The 15553-nt window shown below is 35.5% G+C and overlaps 1 protein-coding gene across 11 annotated transcripts; it reads left to right on the forward strand.

Annotated features, from left to right (window-relative positions):
* Positions 1 to 47: 47 nt before the first annotated feature.
* On the forward strand, positions 48 to 15538 carry LOC117237860 (calpain-A-like). 11 transcript variants are annotated; one of them, XM_033502253.1, is made up of 16 exons: positions 48 to 191; positions 441 to 573; positions 8013 to 8189; positions 8741 to 8928; positions 9019 to 9322; positions 9391 to 9572; positions 10941 to 11191; positions 11273 to 11430; positions 11558 to 11775; positions 11871 to 11913; positions 12259 to 12303; positions 12500 to 12629; positions 13690 to 13824; positions 14508 to 14635; positions 14809 to 15004; positions 15080 to 15538. In XM_033502253.1, exons 1-16 carry the CDS (start codon positions 112 to 114, stop codon positions 15163 to 15165), a joined length of 2454 nt encoding a protein of 817 aa, XP_033358144.1. In that variant the 5' UTR covers positions 48 to 111; the 3' UTR covers positions 15166 to 15538. The 11 variants fall into 11 exon arrangements, with proteins under 11 accessions (XP_033358144.1, XP_033358149.1, XP_033358151.1 ...); XM_033502258.1 differs by lacking the exons at positions 48 to 191; positions 441 to 573 and adding exons at positions 3271 to 3392; positions 3942 to 4091; XM_033502260.1 differs by lacking the exons at positions 48 to 191; positions 441 to 573 and adding exons at positions 3522 to 3619; positions 3942 to 4091.
* The last annotated feature ends 15 nt before the right edge of the window (positions 15539 to 15553 follow it).

Raw genomic sequence — 15553 nt, forward strand, 5'->3', positions numbered from 1 at the left:
TAGTTTTCGGCGAACAGTGCGCGTTTGTGCCATCCTTTCGACAATCTCGCCACCTACTCTACAGTTTCGTACGCTCGCGATTATATTTACCGCGGTATCTTCATTAAAGAGATGTCGAATTATTCTTACTATTACGTGAAAGTTATCGCCGACGGCACCGACAACTCGAGAACCTACAAATTTTTAAAAGGGTAAGCTTTCTGTAGGACGATATTCCGACGACGTATCATCGGCATATTATGTTCGGTTTCTTTCTTTTCATCATTCGTCTGTCCAACATTGCCTGTATGATCGCGGACAGCGTGAAAAGTGCTAGATCGCGTTACTCGAAATTCCTAAAAGGGAATAAGACGTCAGTGTGGAATGCACGTGGCTCGCACTAATTCGTACGACGAACAGCATAGATGCTAATTTCTGCAGAAAAGGTGATTTATTCGTAGGAATCCCATCTTGTTTAAACCACCAGAGGACACATGGTCCACATATGGTCGCTACAATCTTTTGTCACGGTTGCTCCGAGGAGGACTGTCTGGTTCAGGTGATATCCATCATCCAGCGAATGCCGTTTTCAAGGTCCGTGCTTGGTCAGTCGCATACTTTTTAATGATTATCGTTAAAACCGCTAACATTCAAGCCCATTGGTGTAATATCTAAACAGACGATAAGAGAAACTAATGGAACGAGGAACTACTACACCCGGTGATTTATCAACTAATTTCTCTTCTATTCTTCTCTTTTATCCGCCTTCTTAATAACATTTTACGGCTGATTTACACGCCTGAAAGACATTCCACCGAGCGAATACACTGCCAGTGAAATATATTCACTCGGTAAAAGCGAGAATGAAGTCGAGACGCCGCGTCGGCGGACGATGCTCGAATAATGTCAGTAAGGGGAAATCCTTTTTTTTCTCAAGCACCATTTGGAACGCTGCCAAATTTAGCCTTAACCTAAAACGAACCCCCTCGTATACACGATGCCGACTATAACGTGAAACGAAATTTGTATTTTTAGTCTCGTACTGCCAAGGTTGTTCCCCAGTTTTCCTGTTGCCACATTTCAAACCAGCTTCCAATGTAAAGCCTCCCTATCTTTCATTTAGTGACTGTTTCTCTTTGCAAAATATCGTTTCCACGTTACTTACGATACTGTTTAATCGATATTTATTTTGCAGATGTCGTATAAAATCGAAACATTAACCGAAATGCTTGGGATTTCGTTATTCAGGTTTTATTACGTCCGGTATATTAATAATTAATCGATCGTCTTTTGTTCCTTGTGCTTGGCTGAATTTTACACGCAATACCAAAGTATTAGAAGATAGAAAAAGATACCAAAGATAGAATCGGATAATATCGTTTAGATCTTCGTAATTAAATTTCACAAAAAGCATCTCAGTGAAGATTACAAGACAACGCGTTTATTCTCTTTGGCACGAGAATGTCTTTCAAACTATAGCATCGTGCAAGATGTAGCAACAGATTACGCTTATTGCATTACCTGTGTTATATTGCATCTCTCTGATATTTGACGATCTTCCGCCCAAGACTCAATTTATCAGAATAATCGCTAAATATACATTATTACGGTGCCTATTTCGCGGAACAATAGTTCCACGAACGATATTATCTGGAAAGAAAAATTTTTTTTTTTAATTTAAACAGACTGGTAAACACTAAAACTTATCATTGTTATATTTGAGTCATTCAAGATAAATAGTGGAATTCCATAATTTTTAACTTTCTACATTTAGATAGATAAACAAGCAAAGAAAAACATAGTGAAACAAAGAAATTTTAGACGGTATAGCGTTTGCACACAACTGTATATGTTTCTATATATGCAATAATTGGGCGTCACGACGCGTTGTGGCGCCGACAGCGCGCCGTCGTTCATCGAGCGGGGAGGATGCTTTCGTTCCAGAGATCTATCTCTTAAGAAAAGTCAGTGTTTCTCGAGTATTTCTGTATCGAAGATGTTTCCACGGTATCGTGGCTGAGTTTCTTAACTAAAGTACCAAAATACCTTAACAAAGGTTTAACAAGATAAATTCAGTGCAACTTCGTGGATTTTGTGGTAAAATTTCGGCATTATCATTCGACCATATTGTAAATGTTGTCGGCAATTAATGGTATAAACGAAACTTAAATATCAGACACGAAGAGTTCTTTTGTGTTTACATCGCTTTTACTCCGAAGGATCGCTGAGGAATTGAATTTCGTTGGATAACCGGAAAATACGATGAATGAAAGCTTTTCTGCGTATCATGGTGATGTTGCACTGTGACACTACCGATGTACCGTGAACGATTTGATTTTCTATTGATATTCACTCTATCCGCCAATATACTTTATTTAAACGAACGTCTTACTGAAATTACATATCGACATATGATACACGAATCGATTGAGAATTGACAACGACTCTAGTAGAAAATAATTTAATTTTCAATAATGACGGCACAATGATTAAAAGAATATAACACTTATTTCTTATGCTTTGTTTCCAACTATATCTCAATAGTAAAGTTCTTCGTAACCATTAGATATGTTATTCGAAAAATTGGATGATCGTTTTGTTTGGCAATTGAAACGAATGAATCAGAATTGAAAGATCAAAGAATATTGTACATTGTATAGAAGACATTGAAAATTTCTTTTGATTACTCTTTTGATGGATTCTTTTGAGTTGCGAAGTTGATTTAAAAAACGAGGTACAAAAAAATGCAGAAAAGTAAAAATTACTCAGAATCTTTTGTATTTGAAGTTTCATAATTACTATCAATGTGGATCAATGTCTAGGTAGTTCAAGGTAGTGATACGTCAGACTAAATTTGGAGGTCGATGCTCGAAATCTGTATGACGCATCGTCATCGTCAATGCCTGTACTTTCACATGACTTCCTTTCAGGGCATCATATTTTTTTTCTTAACATTATACTACGCAAAGATATGATGTCTCATCCATCTTCTTTTCACTCAATCTTTTTACTTTCACTAATATTCAAGTAAAATTAAAAAATAATAAGGTTACATTAAACTCCTCGTTACGAGTAATTATCTTTAATATCGCAAATGAGCATTCATTATAATTATTTACTTGACGACTATTATGATTGAAAAAATTCAGATATAAAATTGTTCGTATCTATGGCATTTATTGAAAAACTTGCATGTGACATTGTTAAAATTCCGGTTATCAATGAGATTTTAAATCGACTATGTTTCAATTTTACCATATGTATTCACTTTCACCTTCACTTCACTGGCCAACGGCCTCTTATAAGGAAAATTGATTTTTCAAGCATCAACGACATAAACTACAAAATTTAAAGCAACATCACGCTCCGTTGCAATAATCCATAGCGTGAGCCACTTTGGAACTGGAAGACAGGTTAGTTACGCCAGAAGTAACTGAAACGTTACGAAACTGTAATAAAAACAAGAGTATATAACAGGTGAATTATATAGATATATTCGCCACAAATTCACGACATATATATGTACGTATACGTAGTTAAATCGTTAGTCATTCATCTTCCACATCTACGTTGTGTGATGTTGTGAACGTTCAACGAAATACTAACAATAAGTCCGGAGTTCAGTAATATATGTATATGTGTAAGTTCGAATCGTATAACGTACATCTCACGAAGGTCAATTTAGCAAATCTTTTCTTATCAATCGATCGGAAAACCATCGAGTTACGTTAAAAAGCATGTACGTTTTCAAGTTTTGTTCAATGAGTTAGGTGTCAGTACGGTCGAAACACATAAAAACTGGTGCTCGAAGTAGCAAGTTGTTATCATTCGCAACGTTTCAGGAAGACGCCCTTATCAGTCGACGCTATTTATTCTGATTCTCATCGAATACATCTAAATAATAAAAAGATTTTTTTGTACGACGCGTGACACGTTCCTATTGATTTTACATTTCCGTGCAGTTCCGGCACTCTGACAACGACGGATAATTCGGAATCCTGAATAAAGATCTGTCAAATCTTAACAACAGCAGAATGAATCACTTTTCGTATGGATGGAAACCTGAAGTGGTCGAACCAGAATTTATACAACAAGTAGCGTCGAAAGCGGAAGTGAGTATTAGTATGAAGCTACAATTTTATGGCTGTTAATTATAGGAATAGGTTCGTATTGCATAAAGTCAAAGTAATTATTAAACGTCTGTTCAACATCGATTACGCAATAAAGTTAATTGGAAATTAGATCGCAAGGATGTATTTAAAGTTTAAAAAATCCCGCTCTACACGTTAATTCGCGACATGTCTCATAGATGGTGTATACGTTATTCTATTAAAACGCATGCGCTAGGGTCCAAAAGTATAGAAATATACCGAACAGAACCGAATGAAGCCGAACACAGACGAGTTATAATGTCTATTTATACTGGTTTGTGTATATGGACGGTTTGACGAATTGCAATTGCAAAATTATGCCAGGGAACGGTATATCAACATATCGGATTCGTTCTTTTTCGTATGCAATAGCTGATATTTGCTATTAGAAAAAAATTCCACAGAAGAATCGTCTGCGTTATGGCGCCTTTAGCCGTGTTACGTGACGAAACCTAGGTAAGGGTAAGAGGAGAATGATCTCAGTCCGTGTCTCCAGACTTGTCAACGTAACGGTTCTGTGTGCGCACTGTGAAAACCCGTGGAATAACAGCTTTGGAATTTCTGTGTGACTTTCATTTATCGCCAAAAGTTTGAATTATTTGGCTCCATATAACGAACACGTGACATAAGCTAGCTACTAGATACTCTAATCAGGGTGTAATCATTGTGGAAAATGAGTTATTATTACGGCGATGGGAACGGAGCTGCGCTCGACGATGTATTCGTTAAGGCGGCGGTCGAAGTTAAACGATTCCTCCCGTCGCTTTTCAACATCAAAGTGGTACGCGTTTCTCTAAAGCGACGACCAATTTTTTATTGTTAGGTTTTTAATCAGTCAACTTACAATGCTGTTCCACTACGTTGTTATTGTCATCGTTCTTCTTAATTGAAAATACCTTGAGAAACTTGTTTCAAATGATTTTATCTGAACGACAACGCTTTTAATAGGTCATGTTTCTTTTAACATGTTGAAATACTCTGTATCTTCTCGCATTTCATTTGGTGGTGGTAGAAGCGATAAACTATTTGCTTGATCTTATATGGAATAATTGTACAAGTAATTATTTTTTTAACTAACACGACTGAAATATTTGTGTCATTTATATGACATTCTTAATTCAGTTTAAATCTAAACAAAGCGTAAATTTTATTGCTATTGCGTCTTATTACATTAAAGATGAAACTGTAGAAAGATTGACGAATACCCTTCGATTTCGACGATTTTTGGATATGTTGTACAAATCGACGTTTCGAGCAACTCTTTCTTATACGTATAAGACTGGACTCGTTTAGTTTTCGAGATATTCGCCAAAGACTGCCGGTAACCAATACCGATATATACATTGATACACGCACGACTATAGACAGAATTCATTGTAACGGTATCGGCAGTTCAATATCCCGAAAACTAAGCGAGTCCAGTCCAAATATGTATAGGAAAAAGTTGTTCAAAACATCGATTTCTGGAACATATCCAAAAATCATCGAAATCGAAGGGTAGTCAGTCTTTCTACAGTTTCACCGCGCTAAATAATATCCTATACTTATTAACACCAAATGACTACGTTAATCTTATGTTAACAATTATTTGATAATCTTACTTCAGGGAAATATGAAGTAGATCCTAGCTATATAAAAAAAATTATAATAAATAGAATTTTCTACAGCAATCATATACATGGTATTAATTTTCCTCAACATCTTCGTTGTATGTGTGTGTATCACGTTACTAATTCTCGGATGCATTCTGCAACTTAAAATTACATGTAATGCGTTTAATTCATTGCTGTATGTATCTGATGACGCTAACTTTCCAACTAATTTCGTCCACGTTTTATTGCATGTTTGGACATTTAGTCAGCTATTTATTTCTAATTATTATGATAATTAACCGGTTTCAGGTTTTATATGTGACTCCTTACAAATTCTGCATAAAATATGTTACTGCTTTCCTTACATTTACTTTTTCTAAACATATTCTCTACTTATCATTATATAGGCTTTGCCTAATTACTTTCGTCCATTAATTTAATTAATCCTAGACTCTTAGCAACCTTCTAACAATGATATTCTGTTCGCATATTTAGATGCATATCATGTATTACGTTACATCTGTGTTAATTAAACCATTTATCCGTATTCTTTCGGTACTGTCTTTGAAAATTAAAGGACACATTCCGGTGATGATATAATCTAATTGCTTTAACAACGTCAGTATTTACTTGAACAAATTCACTGCAGAAAAATTGGCGTAATAATAAGATTCACACATGTCATTTCCATTCAGTGTACGCATGATACTTAAGAGCAGTTTAAAACCGGAAGTCGTACTCGAATTAAATAAAGCTACGCGACTGAAGTGTTACGAACATTCCAACATGTATGTGACTTTTTAAGTTTCTAGATTCGTAAACGATTTTTTATCGCCTTTTTCTAAATATTCGTTAACGTAATTAAACAAGTTAAAGTTAAAGTTTGATTGGTGAGAGATAGAGGTTATTTCGATATTATTTCCAGTAAAATTAATCCAAGTACCGTGAAGAACGGAGTAACGAAGTGAGAGTGATCATTTTAAAAGATGATGACGTTCCGTTCCGACAATTCAATGAACGAGTACGCATTCTTTATCTCTCGTGATGTGTTTGCAAGGAACATGATTAAACAAAATGCTCCTATTATGCGTCATGTGTACACGTTATTACTCAACTTCTCATTCATCGCACGTGCACTAAGAAAAATACTGTAGATAGGAAAACGTGTTTTGTTAAGTTTGTTAACACGAGATGCGAAACAACCTTTTCTTCTATGAATAAACAAAAAGTATCCTATAAATACAGCTACAAAGGATTTCACACGGAACTAAGATGCAAATTAAAAAATCTTATTCTATAATTGCCTAAAGAATTAATTCTTGACCGCTTACACGATACTCTCGGCTACATACTTAATCGATATAGTAAATGATTAAAACGATCAGCATTTTCTTCTGCGTAGAAAACCATTTCACTTACAATAAACATTTGATAACGTTTACCTTTCCAAATAAAAGAAGCTATATACCTTTTGTTGATAAAATTCCTAAATTAACAAAGCTCTGGTATATCACTGATATCACCTGGTGCTAAGTGACTAAGATACTAACGTCTATGACGAGAAGTTGCTTTGTGCGCACATTTTAAACCGCACCAACCGTATCTCGATACGTAATCTGAAATAGATGTGGTCAAGCTGTCTTCCGTTTGTAATAATGTATTTGCCATATGTGATAAAATTAATGAGAAGGTTTGCAGCCACAGTATACTTCCGTCCGCAATCGAGAGTATACATACACTTCAGTTTGTTTATTATAGTAAAAGTATTTAAACGTTCGAACAGCTAGGCACATATTTTCGTTCTTCTTCATTTTTAATCAGAACAAGATAATTCTAGTGGAATTTTGTGCACGCAATTGTAATTTCGGTTACGGTATACGATCATTTTTACTCGTCGATATATCAAAATGGAACGACGAAAGTACACGAACTACAGATACTTAAATTATATAGCGGAAGGTGTAGCTGAGTTGAAACTGTCACCAAAATTAGAACATGCCAGAAATATCAATATCGAGAAAAAAAGCACGATTCCTAATATCGCTCAAGGAAAGCTTCTATCTCATACAAAATTCTCTGAAAAAGAAAACTTAAACTCTCGATCGAAATTAACGAAAGAAAAGAACACTTACAAAGACAAACCTCTAAGGACAACCGCAAATTTTATTGGGAAACCCTACTATAACGTAGGCTATCGTAGGAATTGTTTGTTAGAATTATTGTTACGAGGAAGAAAGATTTCGTATGAAAAAGTTTAGAACTGTGTAGAAAGGCATTGTTTTTGTTTCAGTTAGGAGAAAAGGGTTCTGGCTTCAGACCCCGAGCAGCGGTTCAAGATTTTAGCAAACTTAAGCAAGAATGTTTGGCTACGGGGACACTTTTCGAGGATCCCGAATTTCCAGCGGATGATTCATCGTTATATTTCTCGAAAAGGCCAGACAGATATATAGAATGGAAACGACCAATGGTAGATCGTCTTTATCTATCTTTATCTCGAACTCTTTATAATTTACGATGTTATGTATCGTGTAACTATATTTTTTAAGCTGTTTTTTTTTCGTTTGTACCGTAATTACAGAGTTCTAGAAAGTATTACATAGAAAATATTCATGCAATTTGCTTCGATATTTTCTTTCTTCGGCTGCAATTTTTGAGGCTGATAAAGCTTCGATCGAAGACCAAGTATACGATATCGTATCGTAGAAATGGAAACCTGTAGGAAGCCGTCGATGATGTACAACGTCGATTGAGCGTCAAAGTATTATTCAAGTTATCCGCTTGTATCTTTATTTCATATCGCGCAATGTACATGGTTTAAAACATTTTCCCATTTCGATGTCACTTGTGCTTATGGAATTCTAATCTCCAAAAAAATCTCCAAATGAAATTGTAAATGTACAGGTCCGATCTAGCGATAAAACGTGGTAAAGCATCGACTACAAGGAGATGATGACGGTCTAATTACGTAGCCTTAACCAGAATAATTGTTAATATTTACATTGGAGTATTTGATTACAGGAAATCGCGGACAACCCTCAATTGTTCGTCGAGGGTTTTTCCAGATTCGACGTTCAGCAAGGCGAATTAGGAGATTGTTGGCTGCTGGCAGCAGTCGCAAATCTCACGATGGATGCCAATTTATTTTTCCAAGTAGTCCCAGAAGACCAGAGTTTCGAAGAAAACTACGCCGGTATATTTCATTTCAGGTATTCCCACGTCTTATTATCATACTGCGTAAATTGAAAACGTTTATTCGGCTAAATCTATATACGTATATACGTATTAACGTTAAACAGATTCTGGCAGTACGGTAGATGGGTAGACGTGGTGATTGACGACAGATTACCGACCTACCGCGGCGAATTGGTATATCTGCATTCGGCTGAGATCAACGAATTCTGGAGTGCTCTTTTGGAAAAGGCGTACGCGAAGCTTCATGGCTCGTACGAAGCTTTGAAAGGCGGAACCACCTGTGAGGCCATGGAGGATTTTACGGGTGGTGTGACGGAAATGTATCAGATGGACCAAACCCCTCCAAATCTATTTAGTATTTTGCTAAAAGCTTACGAAAGGAACTCGCTAATGGGCTGTTCGATAGAGGTAGACCGACGTTTCTGATCTTCTGTGCTCGTTGAACGAGCGTAATCAAGCTAATTTTATTATTTTAGCCTGATCCAAATATATTGGAAGCCGAGACGCCTCAAGGACTGATCAGAGGCCATGCTTACAGTATTACACGTGTCAAATATGTGGAGATTCAAACGCCAAACCAATTTGGGAAAATACCGCTACTTAGACTTAGAAATCCATGGGGTAACGAAGCAGAATGGAATGGTCCGTGGAGCGATCAGTAAGTTATTCATCAGATTCGAGCTGATTTACCCAGAATATAGGATCTTTTGCTCGATGAAATGTGGCGTGCTAAGTATAAAATGTAGGATCTTTACTACAATTAGTTCATTTACAATGGATTAAACAGATGTTGGTTAAACAGGAAACGATGGTTGTTTAACATGAACTAATCACAATAACGTATTATAATTAAGACAAGTAGATAGTTAATTTGCAACTCTCGTCACCACGGATCCAACGCTCTCTCTCTTCTGACTTCTCGATTTACATTCCCTGACTTCTCGACTAACACTCTCTGGCTTCTCAACTGACACTCTCCGACTTCTCAACTAACACTAACTGTTTGTTCGACCAATCGCGGGGAGACGTAGTCGCTAGGAGAGACGTCAACGGGAGTCGTAAATTCCCGTTACGATTATAACAATCGACACCGCGACTTGATCGATCCCCTGATTTCCGTTGAGATAATAGGGGCGATTGAGCTTGTATAACACTGTGATTCACAGAATTATAAATTATATATTTCCAACACTTAGATTACACTGATGAGCATAGATAGATAGATAATCACTTATCGCACGAAGATAAGATAGATATGTACGTTAGAGCAGGGCTCTTATAATTGGATTTAATGTATTAGTGGACGTAGCACTATAAGATATTTAGGAGAGGAAATGTATGCTCGACAATACCGAGACCGACTCTCGCGTTATGCTTAGACTGCCCCGATAGGCATTAGCGTTAGACTTAGTCGTTGACTTTTCCAACGATGTAGAAGAAGTGAAGTTGAGTGACGATGCTGTGTCGGAGGAAAGCTAGTGATGGGTGTGTCTAGCGCACGGGATCATCGGATTTGTTCATGCCATTTTAGGTCAGCAAGTGAGGGCAGTATACATTGCCTCGGATTGGACAAACGAAGGTTGGTGGACTAGGAAGAGTCTTAACCGCCCTCGATAGAAAGTTGCTAGTAGGAAGCATCGTACGTGAGAAAAACTAACTTTCCCGTGTCAAGCCGCAGTAAACAATAGTCTTTGGAAACTGATTTAGAAAAGACATTTGTTAAGGCTATTGAGGGTACGTCGTACGGAAGAGCGGACATCTGGTGTCCGTCTGGCCCGCGGTGTGTGACCTGGGCCAGGCAGAGAGTCGCCCGGCGTAACACTAACTGTTAATTCGTCTTTCTCCCTTAGCATCCCTTTGTGTTTTGTCTTAGCCGCGCCACGCGCGTGTTCCGCAACCGTTCGTGACCAGGGTCATTGTTGGGCCTGTCGGCACTTAGACTTTCTCCCGACATTATTTATAGTTCACCCGATATCTCTTAGACCTCTCGTCCACGATACTACAAAAATGAATGTTTGTTTAATAGATCACCAGAGTGGAGATTCATTCCCGATCATGAGAAGGAAGAGCTAGGCTTGACCTTCGACATGGATGGTGAATTTTGGATGTCATTCCAGGATTTTACGCGATATTTTACGCAACTAGAAATATGTAACTTGAATCCAGACTCGTTGACCGAAGACGATCTAAATGCTGGTAAAAAGAAATGGGAGATGAGCGTGTTCGAAGGGGAATGGGTACGCGGTGTTACGGCAGGAGGATGTAGGAACTTTTTAGGTAAATGTGCCTTTTCGTTAGTATTCGTCGTTCTTGTTATTCTAAAGTACTAATAGATGTTATTTTTGATGTGACTCGCAGAAACCTTCTGGCATAATCCGCAATACCGAATTACTCTCGAGTACCCAGATGAAGATGACGATAAATGTACAGTCATTGTTGCGTTGATGCAGAAAAATAGGCGAGCACAGAGAAGAATGGGTGCAGAATGTCTGACAATTGGATTTGCCATATACCATGTATGTACTTATGTAGCACTGATAATGTTAAAAAAGGATCCATATCCTAGTAATTTTTAAATATTCGTACAATCTTGTTACGGTTATGGGAGATAATATATTGATTATAACGATTGCAAATATACAGTTGGAGTATCCCGAACGGTTACCCAAGCCATTGGACATTAATTTCTTCAAATACAACGCGTCGGTAGCAAGATCGCCAGCATTTATAAATTTACGAGAAGTAACGTGCCGTTTCAAATTACCACCTGGTGCATATTGCATAGTTCCAAGTACGTTTGACCCTAATGAAGAGGGCGAATTTTTGCTGAGAATATTCTCCGAAAATAAGAACAATATGGAGTAAGTAATCTCTTGCTTAAATTAAAAATGATGTAAGAAGAGAGGGAGAGAGAGAAAGAAACTAAAATATTGATATTAAAACTATATTCTTTCAGAGAAAATGATGATGAAGTTGGTGTTGGAGAAATTGATGATAGGGTAAGAGAAATAGTGTTTGATATTTGTTTTTCACAGTACGTGCACAGTCAGCATGATGATTTTGTACAACTCATTAACACGCATTGTAATACAAGTAACGAACTGAAAACCAGTTCATTATTTACACTATGCATTTGCATATTGATAACCTAAATCTAAGCTGTTAAGCTTTTATAATGCTTTTAAAGAATATCGAATATGAATTACAGTCTAGATCTACCATGTATGTGTTTGGTCCCAACTACCAATGTGTAACCAAATCGATCTAAGAAAATTTACTCGATGATCGTGAATCTTAATTAATAATTCGTAACAATTCGCATGTTGATGTTGCTTGGCTTCTAGGTCATTAATCCCAAAGGTGATAACGTACACGAAGATGGAGATAAGGTAAGTAATGTGCACGCTAATATGTTTTTAATTAAATTCACACACTAACAAGATCCAATTACAATTTTTACAACAAATACAAATGCAACGTTTAATATAGTATGTCTAATAATAATTAATAAAATCTCTGTGATATTGGACTTTATGAATTATCTTTATTTGTATTATTAAACTTTTATATTTTTATCTTTTCAAGGTTCGAGAAGAACCAGATCCAGACCGTAATGCAGACAAAGTTCGAGAATTTTTCAAAAAGCTCGCTGGTGACGATATGGAAGTGGATTGGATGGAGCTAAAGGAAATTTTAGATTTTGCAATGCGAAAAGGTATAGTTATTTGTACTTAATTTGTTTATATTAACCGCATATCAAAATAATTCAGTTACAGTAATACCAAAGACCACGTTATAAGTAAAATTGAGAAAAATGTTTCGCATTTATCTTAATTTCACTATACAGGTATTTAAATATAATTGAAATGTGTACATCTTATATAATTGCGGTTAATATCTGTTTATTATATGTACATGAACAGTATTGTATTTACTATATCACGCTACTCATGATATAGTATTACACATATTGTATATATTTTTAAGAGAAAATTCTGTTAGAAATAAGTTATTGATTTTATTTCATTGTTACGGCTGTCTGCTTATTATTCAAGAAGAAAGCTTTTATACCTTTACTTTCTCACAATAAGCTTCCGAAATAATGCTTTTTTACGTAATACCGTTTGCTGTTATTGTCCATAGTAGAATTTACGTAATTACGCTTTTTTGTCGTCAATCATTCATTCGTTTAGAATACTTTATGGAAAGACACGCAAATGGCACAATGCATTCTGATTTCGTAGCACTTCGATTAATTTGTTATTCACGTGAATCAATTATATACTGTGTGAACGCTAATGCAACTCAAATTTCATTCGCGTAATTATGCATGTTTTGTTTCTTGCTGTATAATTACTTCATACGTACTATACATAAATACATTTGGGTCCACATGGGAGATAGAAATACCTCGAGTCCGTATTATACTGTAATTAATTCATGTTCTGGTTAAAATTGTTTTTTAACGTAACATCATACGACTAATAAACTGTTCGATCAGAACTTTTTAATTGACTTCCAAATTAACATTTGTTACGATTAAAAATGTCAAGACAATTTAAAAGTGATAGGAACCTGGCAACATTTCTAGACAAAGCTTCTTTTTTACCTAAGAATCAAATGTGCTGATAATACATACGATTTGTATACGAATTAATGAAAATATCTGTAATAGTATTGAAAATTTGTTATTTTTAACATGTATATTGATCGATCTGACCCGAATGTACATATGTAAAATTTAATGTTAACATGTAGCTGTATGTTACGGGTAGAACTACCACAGTCGGCGCGTCGTAGTGAGGCACATGCCCCTGAAACTGTACAAGGAAATGGTTCGTTTGTCGACACTCTCATCTCACTGCTGTGCGGCATTGTTTGTAATAATGAACAGTACAGTAAGACTGTAGGTAAGGCATCGTCTAGTCTAGTACTTACATAGTACATACTTCACACTACAGGTCATACGTATGTAACATAGGAGACAGATATTTTGAAACATTAGGTCTTTTCAGAAGAAAAATGAGTTATTAGAACGCAATCGTAATTCTTCCTTTTAATTTTTTTAACATCTCAATCCTCGATAATAGTACCGCAAATTTTATATTAAGAAGGCATCGTTCATTTTATCCGATTGTTAAATGTAACACGTAAAATTATAACTAATTGTTTGAAACAAATAACAAACGTATATGTATAATTGTAGAAGCGAGGCAAAAAAAGCTTAAAGACCGAATAATCAAAAAAGTTTGTGCATGTGCCTTTGTCATAAACAACATATATATATAAACCATTAACGATGTTGCTTGAAAATAATTCATCGGACTTCGAATGCGAAATGTCGATAAAAATCTGTAGCTCTACCATATAATCCCATTATAATTATAACCTATTGTTATCTATTTATATTTTTTACATCTGTGATGTTGCCATCTTCAATTATATATCTAACGATAATCCTTTAATATCTTTTACTTTGTAAGATTTCAGAAGTTTATGTAGTTGACCAAAATGTACAATATAAAACAATACATTTAAGTTTAATCGATTATAACATTCAATATTATAAACATAAATGATTTCTATATTTCAGAAACGAATGATAAAGGATTCAGTAAGGATGTATGCCGTAGTATGGTGGCCATGTTAGATGTAGATCACTCTGGAAAACTCGGATTTGAAGAATTTCGAACATTATGGAACGACATAAGGAAATGGAGGGTACGCTAATTTATTGCTATCAATTGTTCACAATTTGAAACAAAAATTAGATAAATAGATTAGTGTATGGGAAAGATTATTTTTTTGGTGGATCATCCACTTTCCATTTATTAAAGAAACAGCTGTAATTAGATGAGAACAAAAAGCTTTACAAAACAACATTTGCTTTTCAGGCTGTGTTCAAATTATACGACAAAGACGAATCGGGATATTTGAGTGCGTTTGAATTGAGGCAAGCATTAAATAGCGCAGGCTATCGACTCAATAATCACATTTTAAATATCTTGGTACATCGTTACGGAACGAAGGATGGTATGATCACCTTCGATGATTACATCATGTGTGCAGTTCGACTCAAGACAATGATAGGTAAACGAGTATCGATAAATATAATAGGACATCTATATCATAATATAGAAATTAACGAATATTTCCATTTCTCAGATATTTTCAGAGAACGAGATCCAGACTTAACTAATACGGCGACATTCACAATGGAAGAATGGATAGAGAAAACGTTATACTCGTAATCTAATACGTGTATCAAAATCATTGATAAAGATAAGGGAATATAAATACGTTCGTATCTTTTGTCATGCTATGTATGTATTAGGAAATACTTGACGATTCCATCACGTTTTTCATCTTGAGAAATTGCTTTTTCTATACTGCTGTTTTCCAGTTTGCTAATTGTACATTGATTAAACATAAAGTAAAAACGCAAGATATTTATTGAAAGAATATTTGTTTAGATATATGTTATTAGTAATGTTTCATAAATCTAAATGTATGACATTTTATAAAGTTTATATTAGTATCACAATTCCTTTCGAAAAGTGCATAGAAAGGAAGAAAAACATACATACAATTTTACTATATATAATAAATAATTTATTCTTTGTATTTTTGTCGAAACTA

This window comes from Bombus vosnesenskii, unplaced genomic scaffold (assembly GCF_011952255.1).
Source record: "Bombus vosnesenskii isolate JDL3184/JDL3185 unplaced genomic scaffold, Bvos_JDL3184-5_v1.1 scf7180000013403, whole genome shotgun sequence".
Taxonomy (NCBI): Eukaryota; Metazoa; Arthropoda; class Insecta; order Hymenoptera; family Apidae; genus Bombus; species Bombus vosnesenskii.

What these genes read in the sequence shown, in the direction of transcription:
- LOC117237860 (XM_033502252.1), top strand. Translation starts at nt 7,630, where the DNA reads ATGGAACGACGAAAGTACACGAACTACAGATACTTAAATTATATAGCG. An exon ending in GAAAATAAGAACAATATGGA is followed by an intron (nt 11,776 to 11,870) that starts GTAAGTAATCTC and finishes ATATTCTTTCAG; the next exon opens with AGAAAATGATGATGAAGTTG. An exon ending in ACAGTACAGTAAGACTGTAG is followed by an intron (nt 13,825 to 14,507) that starts GTAAGGCATCGT and finishes TCTATATTTCAG; the next exon opens with AAACGAATGATAAAGGATTC.